The sequence below is a fragment of the Thunnus thynnus genome, chromosome 14 (genome assembly GCF_963924715.1).
Source record: "Thunnus thynnus chromosome 14, fThuThy2.1, whole genome shotgun sequence".
NCBI lineage: Eukaryota > Metazoa > Chordata > Actinopteri > Scombriformes > Scombridae > Thunnus > Thunnus thynnus.
The window spans coordinates 7,701,883-7,715,287 of record NC_089530.1 but is presented as its reverse complement, the minus strand read 5'-3'; the positions used below and the strand labels follow the sequence as shown (position 1 = coordinate 7,715,287).

Sequence of the window (13,405 nt, the reverse complement as noted above, 5' to 3'; positions counted from 1 at the left end):
CATCTCAAGAGTCGGGCTGCTAGCAGCTGAGATGATGAGCCGGTCTCACCTGGCCAGCAGCTCCTCACATCATCGAAAACATCGGAGCAAATTTCCAAACAGGCGTTATTTGGATAAACTTGCGACATATTGGGAATCTAAATGGTTACTTTCTCGCCTGAAAAAATATTAAAACTTAATAAAGTGACATATTAACAGTCCTACAGCAAAAATAACAACAGCTTTCAGCCTGGCTCAAAATCTCTGCCATCGCTGCCGGTTGGTGAGAAATGCCTTCTGGGATATTTGGCTGTCCCAAGCTTTGGCCAACTTCGGCCAACCAATAGTGTAACTTCATCACTCAGTCAGTGAGTCAGTGAGTGACTCAGCAACAGACAGACATTCACGTATATAGGGCTGGTCCCACTGTTGCAGTCCGACCAAAAAGAATGGTATGACAATTAAAATAAATACAGAAAATAAATTATGTATCCATTATTTCTCTGTATAGTCTGATACATTCTCTTTCAACAAATGAATGTTTCCAATGTTTTCAACACCCTTATGCATAAAAAATTACTCTTTCACTTCATGAACCTTGTGGCGAACATATTTATCCCGTCAGCAGTCATAGCGGTAGGAGGGTGAGAGTGACAGATGCTTCAATCAAGTCATTATAAAACTAGGACTGCTTTTGGCAATTTAAAAATTGAAAAATAAATGACAAATATCTGTTTGACATCACCAAGACCCCAGAGCATACCTTCCAAATGAGAAAGAAGCTTTTGCTGCTCTGTTGTGGGAGAAAGACAGACAAGGACAGAACGGTGAGATGTGACGAAGCAATGAAGCAAAAGTGTGAAAGCACTGGTTATGTGTAACACAGAGCAAGACAATACTAATGGATTACAGACACCACACAGTTTGACCCTTTACAGTTAAAAGTACCATAAATCATACAAACAGATATATGTTCATAAAAAACTTGAAAGCTCTTGGAAACTCCTTTCGATACCCATCATCCCCGACTGACAGACAGGTGTGCTCACCTCTGTTGTGTTGCAGCAGGACTATGGTGGGGTTAACTGTGCTAGTGCAGGGATAGATGGAGCTGGACGATGGTGTGAAACAGTTCAGGATGTCAGTGGAGGCTGGAGCCTGATTTTCTTTGATGCTTTCTGGCGAGTTGGTCTGAAAGTGAGAAAATACACAGTTAAAAGTTAGAAAACAAAAAATATATATCAGATCAAATTACCCCAAAATAAAGAGATCACACAGTTCTTGTAATTGTAAAACCACAGAGAGGCAAACAAAGATCCTGTGTTAAATGAGGTGGGAGTAAACGTACCTGGCACTGAGTGATGTTTATAGGAGGTAAATCAGCTGTGATGTTGCTGCCTCCCTCAGCCAATCCTGCTTTAGAGCTGTCTCCATTAATCTGGCTTGTCCAGCCACCTAAAAAGAGTCCAGAACTCTCTCAGTTTAGCAGCCAGCGCAGCAAGAATAAAACCACTGAGGATGATACTAAAACGTACAGTATTCCAATTAACTTATATCAGGAAACCAGAAAACCATAACAGCTAATTGCAGATCAAATAAATCTCCATGTCATTCCGCAGGGCTTGAATGCTTTCCTTGGTGGTTTTCATGCACAGAGATGTTAATATTCCCAGGAAAGAAAGAAAAAAAAAAAAAAAGATTCTCCCACAATCTGTGAACTTTGTCATCAGAACAAAGCGCCTATTCAATGAGCTGCAAAGGCCGTTTGTTCCAATGGCCTTTATATTCCGGCTCTACAACAATTAAAGCATCTCCCAAAAAGCCTTGGCCAGCCTCCAGTCCGGTTCCAATGTGCTCTACGCAACAAACAAGCCCACAGTCAAGGCCCCCCTGCTCCAAAGTGCAGTGTGGGCAGGCCGCAACAAAAGAGCTCTTTGACACACACATGAAAATATGAGCAATCGCCCTTTATCACCACTCTGAGTGTGCCTAGCAACTGAGCATACACTTCAAAACGTGATAAGTTATATAATTCTCACATCAAAACAGAACTCTGAAAGGCATGTAAAGAATTTTTGCAACTTGATAACATGATGAAGTGCTTTTTAAATTACAAAAACATTCACATCCTCTGTCCAGATTCCACAGCAATGTGTCCTTATTTCACACGACCATGCAACTATTACTGCCCTCTAAATATTTTTTCATCATGTGGAGTGTTATTATGAAACAGCTGTGGCATTCGCTCTGACTTACTTGGTGTTGTGATGACGTTTGGCTCTTCGCTGATGCAGTCCTCATCGTCTATGTGGACGAGGGTAGCCCGAAGGGTCACGACTCCTTTTCCTTTGCACACTCTGCTGGGGTCCAGATCTGAAAACATTCAAAATAACATTCTAACTTCAGAGCTCTTCATTGTTCAAGACATACAGCGGCAGTCTTACACTCTCAAGTGAACTCCTGCGTCAGAGCTGCTGGGAATCCACGTTATTGCTAGCTCATGCCCCAAATGACCAGAATAGAACTGTTACATCAAAACCAGGCCAACAAATTAATATCCTACTGTCCTGTTAAACTAATTGCCATGATCACACTGTCAGAGCTGGAAGTGGAGCAGCTGGAGCTTGTCCTTTACGTTTTTATCCCCAACACAGGTTGATAAAGTGATGCCACTTTGCTTTTAAAAGCTTTTCTTAGTGCGTATGAGGTGTCCCACAGTTGTAGGTGCTGAAAGATTGATGAGGAGGAGGGAGATGTCACCTGCGGCAGGAATCAGGTCAGGAGATCCTTTCATGGTTGACAGAGGCGTGATTTTGACAGTGCAGACCGATCGAGGCCGTGACGGGACTTCAGTACACACAGACACGTACATCATTAGTCTATAATTAGTAATGGCAAAACCACACCATCATCAAGTGACATGTAGAAAGACAGAATGCAAAAAGGATCCTCACAAATTTTGTACTTAAAACAGCTTTAAATTAAAGTGTCTGCACATGACTTGACTGTCTTTGTGTTTCATAAGCAGCCATGTGTTAAAGCAACATGCTTTTTTAACTATTCAGCATTAATAGTACCTTCCTGAATAAGGTTCACTGAATTATTTTTTAAACTCAGACTGAGAGAAGACTTACTGACGCTCGGTCTCACTCTGCCCTCTTCTGGACAGACCTGGAGGAGAAACAGAGGGAGGACAGATATTCAAAAAAAAGTGGGAAGTGTATGTACAGCAAATAAATGTGATATTTATTAAACATCAGCCTGCAGAAATACAAAAGGGCTGATTGGTACAGAAACAAAACCCAGCAAAGGCACTCAAATATCAAAATATCACAGTTACATCATTATTGATGCTGCAAAGACAATTAGATTGAGTGCAATGCCTTCTGGTTAGTTTTACTTTAGTTTCAAGTTTTTCTTTACAAAATCCCTGACAGCACACATGTGATTTTGAATTGTTGTAAATTTGGTCCCAACTGCACCACAGTCAAGACTCAGGGTAAGTGGTTTATTGCAGTGTTGACCGCACCACAGTCAAGACTCAGGGTAAGTGGTTTATTGCAGTGCAATCTTGCAGCATGTAGTGTATTTCATTATAAAAGACAGTGAGCAGCACTGGAGCAATATTACACATAAAGAAATTTTCTAGAAAACACTTGATTTGCTATAGCTCCTGCACGTACTGGAGCCTCTGTAATGAACAGCTGTAATCAGGGACCACATACAGCTAATGAAATTGTGGTAGTATGCCTACGGCTGTGTTACACTCTGAAACGAGATCCAGTGCAGTCAGACAGGAAGGCGGTGAACTCTAAGTTATCAGTTTTAATTTAGTCTTGAATACAGGGTTGGTACAATCAGAGCTTGAGCTGCATACTTTATCAAAGAGTAAAGATTTTAAATATGACAACTGTGTTCTTCACACAGCAGACAGGTGCAGAAAAACTTTTAAAAAAGCAATGACCTCTCATGTTTCATGTGGCAAAGTCTAATATACTTAATGATGCTTTTTCAGTGCTATCTAAGTGCTATAAAAACTAATCTCACTGATATTAAAACTCGCAGCAAAGGGACCCAACAGTGGCACCAATCAGAACAATCTGTTGACTGTGTCCTTATAGTCCAATATCAATATTACTCATACTGTATCTAACAGTCTTATCTATGAATATGCAACCAAAAACAGTGAAAAGTGGATGTCAACAGCTTCTACATATAAAACGAATTAAAACACACGCTTGAGATGGTGACACTAATCGGTTAAAGAGCAGTAATTGTGTAGGTGCAGTCAGCCTCCCGTTCATTGAGAGCTTACTTCTGCTGACGTCACAAGTTTCACTTGTTTGAACTTCAGTTCTTTGAATTATGTGAGGAAGTTTAGCCTGCCTTTAACCAGTGATATGAATTCTAAGTCTTATCTGCGTTCCCCTTTAAGGAGAAGAAGGGAGGGTGTGAAAGAGAACAAACTTATGTTAATCTGAGCTGCATCAGTGGAGCATGCAGAAGCAACACCAAGGCCACCAGAAAAGTAGCTGTGAACACTTCCCATTACTGCGCTGGGCCTCCCATTGTGCTCAGCCAGCACAACTGATTTAGGAGACGTCCCCATTTTAAAATGCCAAGAAAAGGGCTGATTGAGTCAAGACACAAACACACACACACACACACATACAAAGGCACTCAGTCACTCATGCATACATGTACACAAACACAAACAGTGTTTTCAACCAACCAAATCCATCCTGACTGTATTCTAGGATGTCGGTTTTAAGCTGTATTTGAATTCTTAGCTCTGCTACTTCCTTAATAGTCTGTCTGGGACTGTGTGTGCACCATGTTCACACATTGCAGTAAATAAGCCAACCTGCAAAACAGGCAGGGGACTGATGTTCCAGCTGGAATCCTCCACAAATAGGCCTAAATGGATGAGGGAAAATGGGAGCGATTCCAAAGTCTCACGGGGACAAGAAGCAAAAACCTTTTAAAACATCTTCCAGTATTGGAGCTGAGCTGTCCCTGAGCATCAAACCTCTGTGTATTTATTTCTCCTCTTTCTTTAATAAAATCAACTCACTTCCTGACCCCCTGCGCCTCTGAGACGTGATGCATCCATGATCTCATTTCCAAAACCATTAACAGACATTCCTTTGAGGAGTGTTTACACTGATCTCAACGCTACTTCCGCCGTATCCTCAGATGAACCCTAAGAAGGTGAATATACAGAATAATAACATGGGAGTATTTGAACCTCTCACATATGAAAGATAGTGGGAAGATGACAGCTTGCAGTGTTCAGTTCGCTGTATAAACACTCGAGAGCAGAGATCAACGCTGGCCTTTTTAGGAAGAGATGCTTCAGAGCAGAGCTGGGCAAGGAACGCCATCCATCCAGCTTGTGAAAGAGAGGCCAGCAGTGATCGGGCCAAGACAAACAAGAAAATAAGAGGAGACTTTATCAGCCAAATGCCTGTAAAACCTAAGTTTACCTGAATGCCCAAACAACACTTAAAACTAAGGAAGTTGCTGGATGTCTCCACTTCACAAATAGGCTCAATTTGGCTGATCTCTCGCAAAAACAAATGGATATGACAATAAAGTGGGGAGCTCAAAGTTCAGCAGATAGTGAGTTAAACTCAAAGGTTGAAAAGTGTCTGGGTTTATATTTTTAAGCTTTAAGCTAACATTCTCCAACAGGGTTTCGTAGTGAGAAAAGATGAGGTGTGATGCTATTGGATTAGACAGGCAGTCTTAACACGGTAGCACACAAGAACTGGAATCACGCAACCTTTTTTTTGTTTTTTTTCTTTTACTTAAAAATGAAGAATGTGTAAGAACACAAAAACTGTCACAAAGTACTGTACGGATTTAAGTGATAGTCATCCTGAGCTTTGACTTCTTCTGATCGTCTCTAGAAACAGAAAACTCACAGACTTCAGCAACTTTAAAAATGTGCAAACCATTTCTAAAAATACAGAAGTTATTCATGCACTGAAATGATCACTGAGGATTCCAGGAACTCACAGCAAATGAAACAGCCTCTCAGCTCCAACCTGTGTGATTATCTATGAGCAAAAAAGGTCAGATGATTCATTCCATTTGCAGCTATGAGAAGCTTACTACTAGTACATGACACACTCACACACACACACGCACATACCGTAGATACATAAATCTCCAACTGAACTGAATGCTCTCGGGTGTAACTAAAATACCTTTCCAAAACAAGCTACTCCCAAAAGGCTGTGAGCATCCCAAAGGGAGATGTGTTACCTACTTGATGAGCACAGCGAGTCCTGAGAGGGGAGCTCTGTCAAACTCCCAGTCCCCGTACGTCAGCTCCCTCTGAATCCTCCTGAGATGTCTGGCTAAGCTTTGAGGGTCTTGTCTGGGTGGGACGGTCCCAGCTTTGACCTTGAACCCTAACTATGCAGGGGGTCTGTTTGTTTTTCACAACAGGCGTGCCCAGATGGACCTGTCACCACATGCCACCTGGGAATGTAGCACCCACTCAACAACTGTGCAGACCACCACATAAAACCCCGCCTCCCCCCATGGAAATACTCCTGCAGGGCGAGTAGAGGAGAGACAGACAGGCCACTGGAGGACAGATGGAATTCACTACTGGATGATTCCAACCGTCCATACGATTTTAATACCTAAGTCAACATGATGAACAACTGCTATGACTACTATTACTTACATGTTAATGAGTGGTTAAGTATCCATGTTACCAGAATGTTTGAACATTGATAAGAACTGTAAGATGGCAGGAAGATGGTATGTAGATACTACAGTTTGAAATATTTTAAAATACACCTATTTTCATTATTGATTAATAATAGTAAATAAATAACATTATTTTAGTTCATAAATTGGATATTTATTGTGAAAAACAGCTTCACAGAGCAGCTAGCGTCGCTGTTGACTCTCAGTCTTGTCGTATTACAGATGATATTTGTGCCTATATCTATACATTTTAAAAAACGATGCACCAAAAAAATTACACAAATAAAAAAATTCCCACAAATTTCCCTTTTCAATTTAGCCCAGATTAAAGCTGAGTGACCAACCACACTTTTTGTATAGTAGGGAGAAGTGGATGGATTGTCACTTAAATTGAAGAGAGGATTTACTAGAAGCATTATCGAACTATTAAATTACAATCAAAGTAATAAATAAGTAATAATAATAAGTCTTTTTTAATGAATCTATGATCAGAGACAAACTGGATGGATAAAAAACAAACTGGATGATATCCAACATATTGGTCTACATAAAGTACTTTTTTATGAAAATTGATTTCTCCCTGAGTTGTTCTATGAGTTCAATATCTTAGCCAGTGAACCACAGCATTCTGTATTGGCAGCAATGATCAGTTTATCTGAATCAGGCTCCAGATTCTCTCTGTCTGCCCTCTCTGAAAACCAGACAAAGGTGGGCTGGTACCAAGTTGAACCATGATGTATTTCATGCAGGGGGTCTCTGTGCCACAGTCAGAGGCTGCCTTAAAAATGAGCCATGTTAACACAAAAGAGCTCTCATCACACGCTCTGCTGTACTATGGACGGAGAGAAAGGGCTGTTATGTAACGCCATTTGACTTCTGCTTTGTCAACAAATGGCAGAGAGGAGAGAAGAGAAGCTATCCAGCGCTGTGCGTGGATCCCACCAAACAGCTCCAAACATGGCTAGAAAAGGCCGCTCCGGAGCAGCAGCTTATCCTCCTAATTGAGAAGACCCCCACCTACCCCCTCCACCCTCCCAACTCTCTTCCATAAACAGCGTCCACACTGGACGGCAGCCTGGGATTCTACACATTCCTCAACGAAGCTATTTGAAGTTCATTTCAAACAACTGCAGCATAAAAGGAAATGTATGTAACGTACACACTGCAGTCATTATAGGCCTCAGAGCAGGATTACGCATTCATGTTGATAATGGCTGGAGCTTAAGCTGAGTCTATATGGATACTGCTTCTATGCCTTTTAATTATATGGAACTCACCTAATGAAATATCACAGTAACATAGAGACTTATAGCTTTAACAAGTTTAGAGTGATCCTTTGGTATCAGTGTCATATTTGAGAGATTATTTTGGGGATGTTGATGACCTTTAGGAAAAAGGTGTCTTTATTTTTGAGGGCAGAAAAACAAAAGCAGCCATCACACTGGCCAATGAAAGATGTGTCTCTCAGTGCTTAGAGAAGCTCGCAGCCTGCCAGGGTGTTCATGCGAGGCCCTGACAGTTACTGGACATCATCATGGCCAGATCTCAGGGACAGAGAACACTTTGGTTGGCACGTGTGAAGGTCCTGGGGAGGGGTGCAGTTGGCGGCATGGCCAGACCGCCTGTTACAGATGCTGTGTTAGAGAGCCAGGCTGCTTATAACGAGCCTGCTAGGCTTTTAGAGCCAGTGTAATAAGAATGTCAGTAAGCTGACAGTTTACCCAGGGTGATACATCTTCGCAGCAAGGGCTGCAGGCTACACTCCAAGAGCGAGAGAGCTTGGATCACAGGCCTGGAGTGAGGATAAACATGGAACTGAATATTCAAGTAGCTTTGCTGTGTCTCTTTAGGGGGCTTTCAGAGAGTTTGCTTTTGTAGGCGCTGAGTGAAAAGTTCAAAATGAGAAAAGCTTATGAGCAAATATGGAGATAACTGACACAGTATTATGTAGTTATACGACTGGAAAAAAAAATCCCCAAATCCTGAGCAACTAAAATATAATGATAAATTCCCAAAGATAGACTGCCACTTAATTTTGGAATATGAATAAGAGTCACACACAATGTTCATTTAATGTCATCACTAGATAACGAGCTCAGCTGTGCACAATGGATTCCTCCTGGCTTACATAATGGGGCATACTGCACATTAGGTGAGCTGCGGTGACAATTCAAATAATTGTCTGAGAGAGTGCTGAAAGTGTTTCCTCATCTCCGCTGGATGTTTTGACTCCGACGTGGAATGGAAGCTCTGAGAGCGTTCCTTAATATAACTCTCTGAGCACCTTGTGTGGCAGGACTACTTGATAATTGAGTCATAGGATATGGCAGCTAAACGTGAATATAAACAGCGCTGTGATAATCCAGCAATTTTAAGTGCTATGAAGGTATCCTCGTGTGAAATGAGCTTGCAGCAGGACTCCGGAGGGTCTCCATCATCTGTCTATTTCAGGAATGCCAGTCTGACTCGTCTCGTCACACCCAGACACAAACACAACAGACAGCTCCATCCATAACAGCCTGGCTTCATAGGTGGCAGCACAGATATCAGATTTTCATCATTGTTTGTTATATTTTGTAGTGAGTGATTTATAAAGCTGCAATGCATCACTGTCACTTGATAATTCTGGTTTGTTGGTTCGTGCGATGATGAGTAAGGACACATGCTGGTTCTCATTAAAATATCTGCCAACAACTGCAGGGATGCTGTTGTTTTCCATCAGATCCTGACATGTAACACAGGGGAGAGGGGTGGAGGTGTGGTGGTGATGGTGATGGTGATGGAGGGGGGTGCTGTTTAAATCCATCACCAAAGCATAAATTGTCTTTTCAGTGCCTTGTTTACATGCATCCATGATCGGGGGCTTCTTTGTGCCATGGACCTTGAAAAGCCAAAGCATAACACTTCACTTCACCATCCACTTCAGCCAATGGTAGCAGATGGAGAAAGCGGACAGCGGTGGGGGGAAGAGGGGGTTGCTAAGCAACCTGTTGTAACATTAACATGGAGTGAAAACAGAAACCTGGTGTCTGGCTGAAACATCCGGCCTGATCCAAAGGCATCGGTTATTCACAGTAAAGATGAGGCGGTTTACTCCAAATGCTGTGACCACAAAGGTTTTGTGTATTGTCACAATACACTCATCATAGATGAACTCATACTAACAAATGAGGTGATTTTACAAACATATAGCTAAATCACTAAATTATTTTGCTATTGTCCAATTTAATGATGTGCTATATTAAAAAATGCAATTAATAATGAGTCAGTGTTAATGAATCATTAGTCTACACTCATTCTGAACACTTGAATGGGTACAGAAGGTCTCTACTCGTACTGTGTGTATCAAAGCAACAAGTAAAAGACAAACTGGCAAAAGAGCAAGCACATTCTGATGACACTCTCATGATATACAGTATGTGGTCATTTTACTGAATAGACATTCAGTAAGTAGTTCATATTCTCTAACATTCAGCGACAGTAATTTCCAAACAAATGATGATTGTCCTGGAAAAAAACGTGGTTGAACTGGACAGCACCTGGCTTTGGCAAATCTTTGAAATTGAGTTTTGAGATTCATGTTTCCGAGGGTTGTTCCTCTCAAATCTAGGGGGATCTATGTAACGTGACTCTGAACAAGCCTCATGAATTATTAACAACGGTGCTGGGTTCATACCAACAGGTCCCATCCTTACTCTACAGGTTATCATTTCTCTTTGTCATGCTCAAAGGGCTGAAATGCAACACCTTGATTTATGGCATCTGTCCAAGCAAGAATTGGACATAATTGGCCCATAAAAACCCCAAACTTAACAGTCTGTTTGCATGTTGTTTTGCAAAGTATCGCTCTGCACCCTAAAATTTACATATAAAAAGACCTGAAAACATCTTTGTTTGCAAAATTTAACAACTGTGAATGAAAATCTTGCTCTCATAGTCGGACCTGAAGTCCAAATTACAGTCAAAACTTAGCCTGAGCCCCATATTGTTTGCACTGAATCAGCTTAATCTAAAATACATGCTATTGTAACAAGGACAAATACATATGCTGAATTCTCCCAATTTCAACAGAAAATGGCACTCCTCATAGTTCATATTTGACTTGCTTTAATTGCACAATATGTGCAAAAGGTCATGGCTGCTGTTTGAGTGACTGAACAAATGGCCCACGGCTGAACCGCTGGGTACCAAACATATGACGGATGATTCTGTTCCATCTACACACGCAAACCTGCCACCATCTCTGTGTAAACATCTACAACTCCACTGCTAACATGTTGTAAACCAGGAGTCTACTTCATAGGCTGCTGAGCTACTGCTCAATAAATACTTGAACCTGAAAAACCTGTCATTCAGTGGTAACAGTGGACATAAGCTGTGCCTGTGACAAAACACTTGATATCATAATAACAATAACTCTTTGAGGCTTTGTCACATAAACATAAAGTCCATCAACATATAGGAGGCTAATGGATGTTCTGTTCTTTCTGAGTGAACACTGTCTAGATACTGTATCTCTATTAACTGTGTCCAGTTCAAACATGTGATAAGACAAGCAGAAGGGATATGTGATATTCTGAAACGTGCCAGCCTTATAGCAAAACACTGAAACAGGTAGTTTTGACAAAATCAGTCTGGCTGCTTTTCCTCTGTCCTTGAAGCTGTTTGATTAATTATTTGTGTTGGGGTTAATATTTTATCAAGCTTGTTCGGCGTCATGTTACGCAGATCCCTTGGAATTAAAAATAAATCATCACTGGAGTAAAATTATGAATGAAAAGACCGAAAGAGCCCAGTGTCTCAGCTGAGATCCAGAGGTAAATTAAACAGCTCAATGATAACAGACCATCTAATTTTGCAAAGAGGGTGATAATTTATTTTCTTTTTCTACTGGAATTGAATGGCATACATAAACTAACGTGTACATAATGTGGAAGCAGAGTTCATGCTGTGTGTTTGTCAGACTCAAGAAATATGTTGATGGGATGTGTTAGGTTATAAAACCCCTAAAACTTAAAGAGAATTCTTACTTCCAATGGTTGAAATGTTGGACAATCTTTACCCTTGATGGCTCTTCTATATTTATTTCTCATTTCCTATTGTTAAAAAGTCTATCATAGACTTTGAAGTGCCACAACAAGAGGTAAGTATCTCTGATTATCTGTGTGTCTACATAAGTCCACACTTGTGCTGTGAAGCAGTTGTTCATGTCACATGCTGTCGATTACAAAGCCTCAGGCAGACCTGTTTCTCATAGTTGGACATGAAGTTTAACATTCATGTCCACTGTGTCAATAACTGCAGAGAATACTCACACAATACTACTGTGCAGTTACAGCTGCTCAGTTAGCCATGCTCACAGTGATGACACTGACTATAAGAAGTGGAAAATAAGAAACTGTGCTGTGATAACATTACAACCTGTTTTTATCTTCTTAAACTGTGTGAAACAGCTGCTAATGCACCTCATGGACCCTTAAACCACTAATAAAACCTGTCTTACATGCAATTCCTCAAACCACCGTCAAAATCCTCTAATCAAACATGCCCATGGCAACAGTCTAATATCTGACAATACTGTGATATAAGTTACAGCGAAATACTATTCATTAAACTGTTCCTGACACCTCCATGCCGCATAGTATGCATTCCATTAGGTGTATGTTCCTGATGTCACAGCCATTGTATGCATGTGGAGTAGCCTGTGGTCTGACTCACAATGCCAACCGCTACTAGTCAAGCTTCACTGCTACCTGCCAACTTAAATACACCACACTAGAAATTATACATTAGTCTATTTTAGAGATGACACCAGGCAGTACTGAGCATGGTATACAGTCAGGAAGCATTTAAACCCCTGACTGGAGTATTTAGGTGTTCTCCTGGGCATTCAGCCTCAGAGTGCGGCACCCATGGCGGGTCGCATATCCACTGTATGGATCTGTCTTCACTGCGGTAACTGTCCCAAAGCCAGAGCAGCTGTCTGCTGTGGGACGCAAAAAACAAAAAATCGACTGACTCACAGAAGCACTTCTGCTTGATAAAGTCTGCTGGATTCACATTTAATGACCGAGTGATGAATAAGAAATATATGCAGTGGTGCTGCATCGCACGATAATAGTACAAAGTCAGCTGTTACGGTGCCAAGGTAAAAAAAAAAAAAAAAAAAAAAAAAAATAGGTGGGCAAGAAATAATCATTTTTAAAAATCTCTACAAAAAAAAAACATAAAAGAAAAGAAAACACGGCAGCAGACACACGCAGCAGTGATTCAGAGCAGGGACATGCTTACCTGTGTCTGATGGTAATCCAGCGCTGTGGTCGCTGCTGCAGACACACTTCACTGAGCTCTGTGCGCAGACAGCTGCTCCCCACCAGCGTCCTGTCAGCTTTCTCACACACTCACAGACTCACACATACACACACACCGGCCACCGAGTACCGGCCTTCACAATAAACGCCTGCACGCAGTCACTTCATGATGCAACTCCAGCTGAGGTTGTGGAGCCAAACTCAGACCTATTCCTCTGGATGGAGGCAGTGGACAAAGAGAAAGGGTTGATATTTGGACTCGAAATCAACCATGTCACAATCAGATTAACATAAAAAAGAGAGACATTTTACTTAAAGCTGGAGTGCGGGACTTTTGTCTCCCCCTTCTGGCAGTGAGAGCAATTACAAAAACACTGTCCACCATTGAC

At 41.3% G+C, this 13,405-nt stretch overlaps 1 protein-coding gene across 6 annotated transcripts in view; it reads right to left on the bottom strand.

The window, feature by feature from the left end:
- The window catches only part of LOC137196729 (sorbin and SH3 domain-containing protein 1-like), a 40,674-nt gene extending 27,557 nt beyond the window's left edge, over window positions 1-13,117 (bottom strand). For 3 of the 6 annotated variants that reach the window (XM_067609536.1, XM_067609542.1, XM_067609539.1), the window contains exons 1-7: window positions 6,254-6,409; window positions 3,114-3,150; window positions 2,740-2,826; window positions 2,236-2,352; window positions 1,328-1,434; window positions 1,029-1,170; window positions 743-772 (exon numbers count right to left, since the gene is read on the bottom strand). In XM_067609536.1, the coding sequence (XP_067465637.1) occupies window positions 743-772; window positions 1,029-1,170; window positions 1,328-1,434; window positions 2,236-2,352; window positions 2,740-2,773 (430 nt within the window). In that variant the 5' untranslated portion in view covers window positions 2,774-2,826; window positions 3,114-3,150; window positions 6,254-6,409. Of the gene's footprint in view, window positions 1-742; window positions 773-1,028; window positions 1,171-1,327; window positions 1,435-2,235; window positions 2,353-2,739; window positions 2,827-3,113; window positions 3,151-6,253; window positions 6,410-12,996 lie in introns of those variants that run through there. The other 3 variants (XM_067609537.1, XM_067609540.1, XM_067609538.1) reach the window with 3 other exon arrangements.
- Window positions 13,118-13,405: the final 288 nt, after the last annotated feature.